General features: G+C 47.7%; 1 protein-coding gene across 2 annotated transcripts in view; it reads left to right on the forward strand.

Moving 5' to 3' along the window:
- Positions 1-12,311, forward strand: part of CSMD2 (CUB and Sushi multiple domains 2) — a 916,430-nt gene that overhangs the window by 657,845 nt on the left and 246,274 nt on the right. For both annotated transcript variants that reach the window (XM_084814421.1, XM_084814422.1), the window contains exons 17-19: positions 665-852; positions 984-1,172; positions 3,546-3,662. In XM_084814421.1, coding sequence (XP_084670547.1) covers positions 665-852; positions 984-1,172; positions 3,546-3,662 — 494 coding nt within the window. The remainder of the gene's footprint in view (positions 1-664; positions 853-983; positions 1,173-3,545; positions 3,663-12,311) is intronic.

Here is a 12,311-nt window from a genome sequence, read left to right on the forward strand (position 1 = left end):
CCAGAGTTCACCAGGTCTTAGGCCCAGAAAAGAAATATGTTATCTGTGCCAGGCCTCAGCCCTATAATTTGTGAAATAATAAAGAAGAGAGCTCTTCTGATCCTATGGAGACAAATGCCTTTTCCTCAACAGACAGTAACAACGGGGAGTAACAACGACCCTTCTTTCAGGTGCCCTCACTATGTGAGGTGTAGCAGGTGGCTACGTTCTGTTGGTTGTGGCACACCAGTTGCAGAACGCCCTCCTCACTGGGAGACTGGCTTGTGGCTCACTTGACTCACTTTTTGGTGCCAGGCAAATCTCTTTCTGTTTCCCCAGGCCTTTTAAATCTTGCTGCAGATTTTAAAATCAGTGTTAGTTCAGGTTTTATTCTCTGATCTTCACTTTTCCTCTTCACTTTTCCTTAACGTGGAGTTTGTTTTAACGTTGCTTCGCATTTTATTGTCTCACCCCTTGTCTATTCTGTAAGAACTTTGTTATAAGGTGTCCTGAAAGTATCAAAAAATAAATAACTCATGAAATAAATTGGGCCAAACTAGATGAGACAGCTACAGGCATGTTTGTTGAGTCTTACTTAAGCTCAATATTTAAATGGTAGGAGGAAGACGAGAATAGGGAGGTGGGGTTTTCCAACTTTACAAGCTCTTCCCTTGCTCCACTGCAGATTTAAAACAGAGGTGAATTACGACACACTGGAAGTGCGTGATGGCAAGTCCTATTCATCCCCGCTGATAGGTGTCTATGATGGGACTCAGGTCCCCCAGTTCCTCATCAGCACCAGCAATTTCCTCTACCTCCTCTTCACCACTGACAAGAGCCACTCTGATGTTGGCTTTCAGATCCGCTATGAAAGTAAGTCAGAAAATGCAGGTAATACCCTTCATTATGTTTTTTGAAAGCTGATTTACATTTTACCCTTTGAGCTCAGCTTAAAAGAAAGAGGAGAACCCAATGGCAAATCTGTACATGTGTGTTCTTTGCAGCGGTAAAACTCCAGTCAGATCACTGCTTGGACCCAGGGATTCCTGTCAATGGGCAACGGCATGGGAATGACTTCTACGTGGGAGCCCTGGTGACCTTTGGCTGTGATCCAGGCTACACCTTGAGTGACAGTGAAGCTCTGGAATGTGAACCTAATTTCCAGTGGAGCAGACCTCTTCCTAGCTGTGAGGGTAAGGGTCACATGCTGAAATGTTTGGATTCAGGGGGAAAATCGTAATAAATGTCTATGCCAGGTCAATCTCGTCCTTCCACCCATCCATCTCTCCATCTCATCGGGCCAAGATGGTTTCCGGACATGGTTCCAAGATCCCTGCAATATTTTCAGTGTTCTCTTTCTTTCCATATCCCCCAGATCTGTCTTACATGAGCATCCTTTCTTCCATGAGCATCCTTTCAGGGCAAGGTTGTGCACACATTTCCAGTGAACGTGCACAAATCCTTCAAAGGGGCCTGAGAAGGGCCTCCAGCCACAGCCACCTCTGCCTCCACCTTCCTCTGCCCAAAGATGAAGAAGGAGGAGGCAGAAGCAACTGATGGCATTCCCAACTAGGGATGTCGAAGGAATCCATCTTGGGGTGGAGCTCACTGGTCCTTCATCCTGCATTGAGCAAAGGGTTGGACTCAATGGCCTTGTAGGCCCCTTCCAACCCTACTATTCTATGATTCTATGATTCATCAACTCAGCCCCCTGGACTTCAGCTGCTTTCCCTGCAAGCTGGCCCAACTTGATCTGTATCAAGTCAGGCCAGTTTGTGGATTTTCCCATTTTTTAAATTGACATAAATAGTAATGTGCACACATTGCAGGTGTAATTTGCATAATTTGTGCAAATTTTGGTCATAATTTGTGCAGATTATACAATTTGTGGCCGAATTTTGCATGAGGGATGCAAGTGTAGCCGAAATTTGCACAAATCCTGCCATTCGCACCCTGCAATTTACGTGTATTTCTATTTATGTAAATAAACAAAAACTTGGGGAAAGTCCCCTGATTTCAGGAAAAGCCCTGTGGCTCGGCCCACAAATGTGAGCTGGGCTGAGTGCTCAGCAGGAGTCTGTCAAGTCCCCAAAGGGCCAGATCCCACAGCGATGGAGATCCTGATTTCCAACACCCTTTTTTCTGCTGGGAATGATATGAGTTGAACTCTACGTCCCAGCTTCCCCAACAGGAAATCACTGCCATGTGCAGCATTCCCAGCAAGGTAGACATGGCCGTGGAGTCTTGGGAAAGGAGGATGTGGCAGCAGGAAGGCAGGGTGGGGGCAAAGTCTGCCCTGTTTGCCCTGCACAGAGCAGGCTGCACATAGGGCCATGTTGTTCCACCCTCACTCTCAAGGATTTGATCAGGGGAGCCTGTGTTTGTACATGCACATGGCAGGGGACAGAGGTCAGGGAGTACATGGTTATGCAAGATCACAGCAGAAAGACGCTGGCAGCAGAACACCCACTGTTGCTCCAGCATTGGTCAGGGCACAACTGAGGGTTTAAGTCAGCAGTGTTGAACCTCAGGCCCGCGGGATGAAACTGGCTTGCCTGTGGGCCCAATGCAGCCCTCTAGGGTTCCCCAGACAGCCCCTCCTCTTTCCCTGCCCCTGCCCCTTTTACCCTGACTGCCAATCATTTGGTGTTTTCCTGGCTTTTGCCCCTTTTTCTCCATTCCAAAAGGCTGAAATGCGTTTGCTAAGGATGAGTTACTGGCAGTCAGATAAGCTAAAATATGCCGGTATTCTGGGTATTGGGCCCTGCTCACTTTTGACTCTGGGCCTGCCCACCACTGGAATGGCGTGCCCAGGAGCTTCTCCAAAAGTGAACCTGGCCCTTGGGCAGAGATAAGCTGGACACTCCTAGTTTAAGTCGCCCTGTGGAGTGAGATTGGCATGACTCTCCACCTGCTTGGAGGGAACCTGCTTGGGAGCTAAAGAGATGTGTGTGTGCTCTGGCAAGGCTGGGGTGCCTCCTACAGTGCATGGGGTTTGCATGGTGTTGCAGGGTCTTGCTGGGCTACAGGTAGCTCTGGGGAGGCATTATCAGAGTCAGAAGACGAAAGCAGAGCTACCTCCTTAGGGGCTGAAGATAGGGGGACCTGGACAATGGAACACCTCATCCATAGAAGTCAGCAGTGGGGCAGCTGCTTTGCTAACTGCCTCCTGGGCTCATTCAGGAGCCAAGTCCTCTGTGTCATTCTTCACAGCCCTACTCCAATGGGGGGTAGTTGCATGGGTCCTGAGCCATGACACAGAGACAGGGCAGGAACAAGCCAGAGATTACTCCCTGGGTGCCATCCTAAGGGCTTTTGGGCCACCAGTGAACCAGCTGCATGGGGGCATCCCTACACAACTGATACACAGTTGTAGAAGTCGTATAACGTCATTGTAACCAACAAGCTGCCTGCCTGGACCATCCACATTGCATGAATACCAGAACTTGGGGAGGTGCTTCTGTGTTTGCTAAGCAACTACTAATTCCTCCATAGGGAGGCCAACCTCACAATCTGAGAACTCTGGATTTGAATGTCTACCTCTCTCTTTTCCTGGCTCTTTACAGCTCTCTGTGGGGGCTACATCCGTGGATCCAGTGGCACTGTGCTATCGCCAGGCTTCCCAGATTTCTACCCCAACAATTTAAACTGCACTTGGATCATAGAAGCTTCACATGGCAAAGGTAACTCACATGACATGGATTCGTGTCATGCTTCCTCCACCCCCTGCAGGGGGTTTTGGAGAGTTTAGCCTCCTGAGGGATCTCAAGTAGGGATGGATGGACTCATCTCTGTCCAGGGCACAGGGGAGCTCGACAAGCCCCCCCCCCCTTGCATGGCCTGGACTCTCTCGGTGAGCCTCTCTGCTCACCCTGCCCACCCGCCAAGCTACGTGAGCCGCCCTTCCTCTGTGCACCAAGGACTGCAGCAGTCAAGCCTCATGCTTTATGCGCACAAGGGCTTGACTGCCGGAGTCCTCGGTGCCGTGCATACTCCAAGCACTCTAGCCTTCTCCTCCTTCCAAGGAGGACAGGGCTAGAGTGCTTGGTGGCGCCAAGGCCCCTCCTGCCCCGCCAGCTGTCAAGGTTGTCAGGCAAGTGGTGGCAGGACGAGTCCTCGGCGGTGCTGCGGGCCACTTGGTGGCCAGATCCATCAGCACCCCACGGTTCAGCAAGCGGGGTCTGGGGGGCTGGACAGGGGGGAGTCGATCAGACTCCACCCCCTTCTCAGACCCCCACACCATCCCTAATCTCAAGATGTTCTTCCGAGCAAGCAGATTTCCCTCTCCCCAATTTCTGGGGTCAGTATGAGGTGGAAGGGTAGAAACCTAGGTACTGCAAGCTGTGGAGTCATTGGTTCAACTCCCAGCACAGCCTGTTGCCTCCTGCAGGGCTGATGTGAAGATTATTAAGATAATATATGGGTGTTGTGTACTTGCAATGCTGGGTTTGATAGTAATAAGTCATAAGGATATCATCATTATCATCCAAAGCTCCATGGAGGGAAAGTTGAAGGGATGTTGGCTTCGCAGATGTGGTAGAAAATAAAGGGGTGCATTCAAAGACAACATTGGGGTGGGGAACTAAAACCTGCTCCCTGTCTTTGGTCACCTTTCTACCATGAATAATTGTGCCCTCTCCTATCTACGTATCCCCATTCCTCTTTTCATGTCCATACACAACGAGGGACAGAGACAGCAAGCATGCCTATTTAATCAAGCAGACTTTTTCCCAGCATTGTTCCCATCATCTTCTCCCTGGCTCGACTCGAGCCATCTTTCCCATGTGCTACGATGCAGTTTCAGGCTCTATTATGTCAGCCACACCGCTTTCTCTGCGCCCATCTACCCATGATAGATATATAATAGTTTAAAAAAAAATAGGCTACTGACCAGTTACATTTCTTTACAAATAAGAGGAAAATTCACATGCAGACAGAAATATTTGCTCGTAACACTATCGGGACAACAACTGTATGCACTCAATGTTAAATGAGCAAAGTCAAGGATCATCACTTGCAAGCATCTTTGGTCTAATTTTTTAATGCTGTATTTTAAAGCCTTGCAGACTTCTGTGTAATGTTGACATTACTCCTCCCTAGACATATTAGAAGTAGCACCACATTTGATCAACCAGGATAGGATGCCAAAACGGGCCGGATCCATTTTGCTCTGCCCGTGGTATAACTTCACTTCATGGCACACTAGGACAACCCTTCCCCCAGTTCCCCTTCTGCATTAGATTATCACTCATCTCCCACCACCCTTGTTCCACTGCTCGCTCATGCCGCCTTTCCACGAAGTAAGATTTGGAAAAGTGCTACAGTGAACAGAGAGAGAGAGAGAGAGGCACATGAACGCACATTAATTCTGAGCTGCCTTCAGCGACTCTGCTCTTCTAGGCCTGCTAGATACTGGCACAATGTGATCTGTTATCAGTCAGCTCTGTGATGCCAATTGCATTAAGGCAGATAAACCAGTTGCTGAAAAGCACAGCGCATAGTGGAGGCGTCACACGCTGTGCAAGGTGTCCCACGGAGCAGGAGCAATCCACTTGTCATTAATCCACTCAGCTCCAGATTCTCTGTTTGATGAGAGGCCTCCCGTTATCCCACTGCTTGCTTAACATGCAGCACACAGAGCCCTACACCCTCCTGTAAGATATCATTCACATGGCACCTTGTTTTCATAAAGATCAAAGCGTGGCTTTTGGCCACCCTGTGTGACCACCATTGGCAAGCTGTGTGGGGCACCGTGATCACCGGATTTCATAGGAACACCGGAAACTGCCCTATGCTGAGTCAGGTCCTTGGTCCATCTAGCCCAGTATTGCCTTCACTGACTGACAGTGGCTCTCCAGGGTTTCAGACAGGAATTTTTGCAGCCCTACCTGGAGCTGCCAGGGATTGAACGTGGCACCTTCAGCATGCAAAGCAGGGGCTCTGTCACTGAGCTAAATCTACTCTCCCTGTGTATGCCTGGGCTATGCCTCATTCATTTCAGGGAAGGACGAGAGCTGTTCTGTATCAGCCTTCAAGATTCAGAGTGAATTATGCAGCATGAAGTAGATATGGTTGCTATAAGATAACATGTCCTAAAGAAGCAGAGTGGGGTCCAATCTGTGGTCCAGATCCCAGAGCACAAACCCAACTGAAGGCACAGAGCACCTCAAGGCAGGCAGGTTGGATATAGCCCACAAGCAAAAGCAGTCTGATACAGAGCTTTGAGGATCCCAACAGGCCAGTGGGAGCTCATCACCTGTTCCAACAAAGTCTCAATTCAATTCCAACATATACCTCCTGATCCTGAATGTCCCTCCCAGGTTCCACCTTCTGTGCAGTCATGGAGAGCCTTAAAGGGGCAGTCCTCAGACCTGAAGCCAAACACTCTTTTGCCTCTTCACCTGCTCCCACCTGGTGCTCTGTCTCCATTGGTGAGCAGGATATAGGGAGCATGAGGTTCTGACCATGACAGCCCTGGTTCCTTTGGAGAGTCCTGTTCAGGGGGCACCTGTTTCAGGAGGTCACAGTTCAGGGGGTTTGGGTTCCACTTCCAGCAGCCCCAGCCCACATAATGTTCCACTGGGGTTGGGGCTAGCAAGGGAAATAGTAGCAGACTTAGGCAACAATCCTATGCATGTTTTTACAGAAAAAGTCCCTAAAACTCCCAGCATTCTCCTGGCTGGCTGAAGAATGCTGGCTGGGAGTTCTGGCACATTTTCTCTCTTAACATGCATAGGTAGGATTGTGCCTTTAGTCAGGTATAGGGATGGATGAATCTGTCAATTTCGGTTTCTCTTAATGTCTCATTTTTCCAATCCTTAGTTCATTCTATCCTATTCCAGCATCAGTTTGCAATTAAAAAAAAAAAAAAATTAAGTCAGCACAAAAAATTGTATGCATTTTAGTGCACGTTTCTCCTAATGTTCACATTTTTGGCTAATAGATGCATTTTTTTGCAAACAGCTTTCCATTAAATAATACTTTTTTGTATGTTCACACACACACACACACACACACACACACCACTAATATATGCATCTTTGCCTGCACATTTCCCTAATATATGAATTTTTGTATGCACATTTTGGAGAATTGCAAAATCACAAAATCTGGAGAAGTGCAAATACTGAAGGATAACTGCATTCCAGTTCACATTTTGGTTTGCAGATTTCGTAAGTTCATATTGAAATGTGAACTGAATGAAATTCTTCCCCATCCCTACGAGTCAGGAAAGCTCACAGTAGGAAAAGTCTCAGTAGGCAGGGTCACACCAGGTAAAATATTAATAAGCAGGGTCATGCCAGGTAAGTCAAGTTCAGGAGAATGTTCCTTGACTTGGCAAGATATGTCCAGATTTCAGGCAAGCCTTATCCAGGCCATAGAAAGCTCCCTGTGTGTTCTGCTGGTTGTAACTCTCCTCCTAATTGAGGGATGTTGCCTCAGCAAAGAGCTGAAGCCAATGGAAGGCCTGTCTCCCTGGCCGAGCTGGCTGTTCTTTTTAAATGACTCTTGTCTGGTTCTGTAACCACTGGCTTCTACAAGGCAGAGGAGATGGACATGCTACATCTGCCAAAGGAGGAAGAGATGCATCCTCAGGCTGGGAACACATGGAAGTTGATGCTGAAAGTTCCCCATCCCTGAGTGGAATGGCCTATACTTTTTTCTCATCTGGTCTTCTATGAGGCCATGGAGGGGGGCAGGTTTTGGGGGCCATGACATACCTACCGTAAAAGGTATTCACTATCACAACATGTGTTGCTAGATGCTTGCTTTGCTTTTTTTTAACTCATGGAGAAGGTTAGTTATAAATGGATCCTCCATGTGCAGAGGCAATATACTGATCAATATCAGAAGCTGGGACAAACAATAGAGGAAGAGCTGTTGCCTTCATCCCTGGCTTGTGAGTGCCAGAGGACATGTCCTTATGGACCAGATGGCCTTTTGGTCCCTTCCAATGGCGTGATCCAGTGCCAAGAAGTCCGAAGTCCCACCAGAAACAGGTAGGACCAGCTGACCTTGTTCCTGTTATCAAGGGCAGCCTAGAGTTCTGAGCAGCCATATCCTAAATTGCAGCAGGCAGAAGGTCTTGCTCTGTTGACCAGGCAAGGGGAGGAGGCCATGCCAGTTTCTTGGTGTTATTCATATTATATTAGCCTGGCTAATCCGGAGACTTCGTACTGCCAACCAATCTGTCAGAGCCGAGCTATAGGCAGCCATTGAGTAGAAGCCAGGAGGTCGAGCCAAGGGCCAGAGAGGGAAGTCAGAGCCAGAAAACAAATAGGAAGCCAGAGGCCAAAAACTGATCATTGCCCAGGCAATATCTCAGCCTGAAGAGGAAGCCTTTGTAGCTCTTTGAGGATGTAGCTCTGTCTTGCTTTCCTTTGGTCAGTCACAGTAGCCAGTGCTTCGTTCAGTTTCCAACTGAACAGAGATAAAGCCACAAAGCACCAAGTCAGAGTTCATGATTAATTGGTTTGCTTACGCACATTAGCACGACACATTTACCAGTAAGCAGCTAATAAAAATGCATATAAAGCAAATCATACTTCTCCTATGTAGATCATTTGCTGCCCCTCCAGATTAGTCAGATGCCCTGACCTTTTACCCCAGTAGCAGAGAAGAAAGGTGGGTCAGGTCTCCTCAGACACCTAAGCCCATCTGCCCTTTGGTTTGCAGCAGTGGTGACAGAGCCCCCAGCCATAACCCGTGGTCATTCTTGGGCTTCTCAGATGATGATAATTTCTCTCTGGGCATGCCTGCTTCCCTGGCTGTCTGGGCTGGCTTCTGTCCAGGTGGAGCCTTATGGGGAAAAGATCCCATACAGTGCAAGTTAAATGTCTACAAAGGCCAGGCTCAACTTCCCCTCACAACAACTTCAGTGATTTTCTTGAGCAAGGTGTCTGGGCAGGTCCAATCATCCTGGTTACTCCAGTTATAAACCTTAGGACGCTTCTGTGCATTTTCTGTATTTTCCACCAAGCACTGTTGAGGGGGGGGGGGCGCACGCACGCGCGCGCACACACACATTAACTAAATCATCCAAGTTGCACTTAGTTCTCCATTTCCCAAGGTGTTCTATACAGAGGGATCCCAAGAGAATGGATGCACGCCTTTGGCCAGTTTAACCACCAGTTAGTAAACTTATTCTTCCTCCATGGCCTTCGCTTCAGCCCAGCACATAGGCCATCTTACCACATAGATGGTTAGAAGCTTCCCATCCCCAGGGACCCCCTGACCTGGCCTTTCTGCTGAGATTCTCAGCAATTTTCTCAGATTTGGGGGGACCAGTTTTCGGTCTAGGGGTTGATAGCTAATGCATCCATACAAGGATAGCCAGTCTGTTTGTGGGGGGGGGGAGCAGTTGCCTTGAGCCTCATGCATTGAGAGGGTCTTATCAACAGTGATAAAGATGGTGCAGTGTTTAAAATGATCTGCACTTTTTTCTCTCTCAAGGCAATCACACTGATAGCCTGGCTGGATGGCAGGCCAAGGGAGCTACAGCCTGAGCCAAGAGCAGAAAGGGATATTACCAGCTTAGACAGAGACTTAAACTTTGCATCTGATGTCTCTGTCATTTGATAGAATGCGAAAAGAGGATCCCATACATTGGAGGGGTGCTAATCCTTTGCAAAGGTTTTTTGGTCTGTTTCTTTGTTGTGTCTTTCCATTCTCAAGACATTATATTTGTTTTATTATTTATTTACAATATATACTGCCCCGCATCAAAAGATTTCAGAGCGGTGAACAACAAAGATAAAAGAATAAAACACCATAGTAAAAGAATTGAAACAATTGAAAAGAAGCATGAGAATATGCATATCTATGGGAGGAGGCATTCTGTTTTTCCAACCAAGCAAAAAATGACATCGACAAAAATTGCAATGGGAAGGAATTGGTCGGGGGACAAGTGAATGTTCAGCCCCCAAGAAGCTTCTTGAAGACTTATAAAGGGCCCAAGAAGAATGGATGGTCATTCTGGATGGGCAAAGTCACTCCAGTATCAGGGATCCCTTTACTGCACCATGGGCAGAAGGCAGATCTCCAGATGTTTTAGACTTCAACTCCAGTAAGTCCCTGTCAGTGTGGCCAGGGGTCAGGAATGATAGGAGTTGAAGTCCAAAACATCTGGAGATCTGCCTTCTGCCTGCCCCTGTTTTACCAAGTAGGGAAATGCTACAAGTTGTATCCCTGGTGACTCCCTGCTCAGGGCAGCTATTCACAGCCTTGTCGGTTTCCCGTTCTAGCCCTGGCAGTCACAGGGACTTAATGTGAAGTCCCTTCTTTGCATGAGGAGGACTATGTCTATGAGGCCTGAGTATGGAAAGTCCCCAGTCATTCCCAGGCTAAGCCTCAGCCCCAGATTTCCTGGCTAACACCCGAATCTCTGGCAGCACACAGAAGCCTTGCATTCTCTGACTGTGTAACTGAAATATTGATGGTGGTTTGTTTTGATGGACACATCGATCCTTCCCCCATTTTCTAAAGCCACAGTCTTGCCTTTGCTCCCAGTTCTCTCGGGGCTTTTACCTGCTTGCTCAGTCTTCCCGCCCCCCTTGCCTGGTAAGACTCCTGGCTTGACGTCTTGCAGTCCCCGGGGGGCAGGGCAGAGGGAATAGAAACATGCTCATTCGTACATCAAGCATCTCAATGTCTCTGATCCACCCTCGCAAATGTACCCATGTCCTGCTTTAAAACAGATAAATCTCTCCTCTTTACCCAGCTAAAACTAGTTTCTGTTATCCACTGGAATTAAGTTGCTAGCCTTTTAAAACTCACACTATCAAAGCTTTGAGGTTGCTGTTGTTGCTTTTCGTACACAGTTGGTTTACAGTTAGCAGCCCCTGCCTCCCTACTCTTGCTGATCATTTATTTGATCATGACCGTTCCCAGACACTGATTGACTCCTAAGAGGGCTCTTGTCCCTGCATAAGGAGTAGAGGTTATGAGGAATTCATTTCCGTTTGTTTTTGATCAAGATTTTACCCAATTCACACCTTCCAGATCAAACACAGACTCGGATGTAGTCTATGGTCCAAGTGTACGTTTCCAAGCTTGCATTTGAAAAATGCACATGAAAAATGTGCAGTTTGGAAAAATGTGCACAAATATGCTTTAATCAATGGGAGAAGAATGCATACATTTCAAAAATGCACACGATTGATGCATACATTTGGAAAAATACACAGGAAAATATTTATGGGCTTCCAAGTGAAAAGAAATAAAAACAAAGCTCTCAATCAGATATGGACTTGTGTCAGAATGAGCTTCAAGATGGAAACTCATGTTTTGCTGATTCACACATCCCTAATAGGGAGTCACTGTTGGAAGACGAGGGATGAGTAGGGATGAAAAGAACTTGTATAATCCACTCTGTCTTTTGTGGATTGTCAGGCATTGTCCACTCCGTTGTCTGCTTATTGACAACGATCCCCCCCACCCCACAAAAGCACACAAAAAGACCCATCAGAATTTATGGATCTTTGGCGGGTGCATAACATTTTGCATACTTTTCTTAGGTCAGCATAAAATCAGTGAGCAAAGCACACAGTGTAGGAATTGCTACACTGCAGAGGCTGAAGAGAGATCAAAGATGTGTAAAATGTGTTGTTTCTTTAAAAAAATGATGCGTTGTAGGGATGGACGGACTCACCGCCATCCGTGTTGCTGCCTGTCAGCCACACCCCCACTGGCTGGCCACCCCTGCTCGCTGCATGAGCTGCCAAACAGTCCACAGGCGCCTGGCAAGCACCTGGCAGCTGCCATTCCCTCAGTGAGTCACGATTTTTTTCACAAAATGTTGGCTCAGGTTTTTCCGTAAATGTAATGTTGCATAAATGGACCATTTATGCCTGTAATGTTATATAAATGACCCCTTTATGGCCACCATTTATATACCCTTACATTTACAGAAAAACCTAAGCCACCCTTTTGTCACAAAATGGCGGCTTGCTGAGGGAATGGGTGGCCGCCGGGCACTCGTGGACCATGTGGCGGTTTAGCTAGCAGGTCTGGTAAGCATGGTGGCTCAGTGAGCGGGTTCCGGGAGGTCGAGCGGGGGGGGAGTCCACCAGACTCCCCCCCGGACTCCCCCCCCTCAGACTACCATGACATCCCTAGCCTTCATTGCCATATTTTATGCAATCCTTCATAGTTTTGTCCAACCAAAGTTGTGTACTGTTATGGAAAGCTTAAAACAAAAAAGTCCAGAAGTCCTTGGAATCCCTGCAACTCTGAAACGCTGGTGCGCTGCAGACTCTGTGGGAGTTTCATAGATATCTGGTCCGGTGTCATTTTGATCCACTGTGGATAGGGATGGTGAGAGAGTCCAAGGA

This window comes from Heloderma suspectum, chromosome 10, assembly GCF_057233095.1.
Source record: "Heloderma suspectum isolate Gila_16-S chromosome 10, 16-S_ref, whole genome shotgun sequence".
Taxonomy (NCBI): domain Eukaryota; kingdom Metazoa; phylum Chordata; class Lepidosauria; order Squamata; family Helodermatidae; genus Heloderma; species Heloderma suspectum.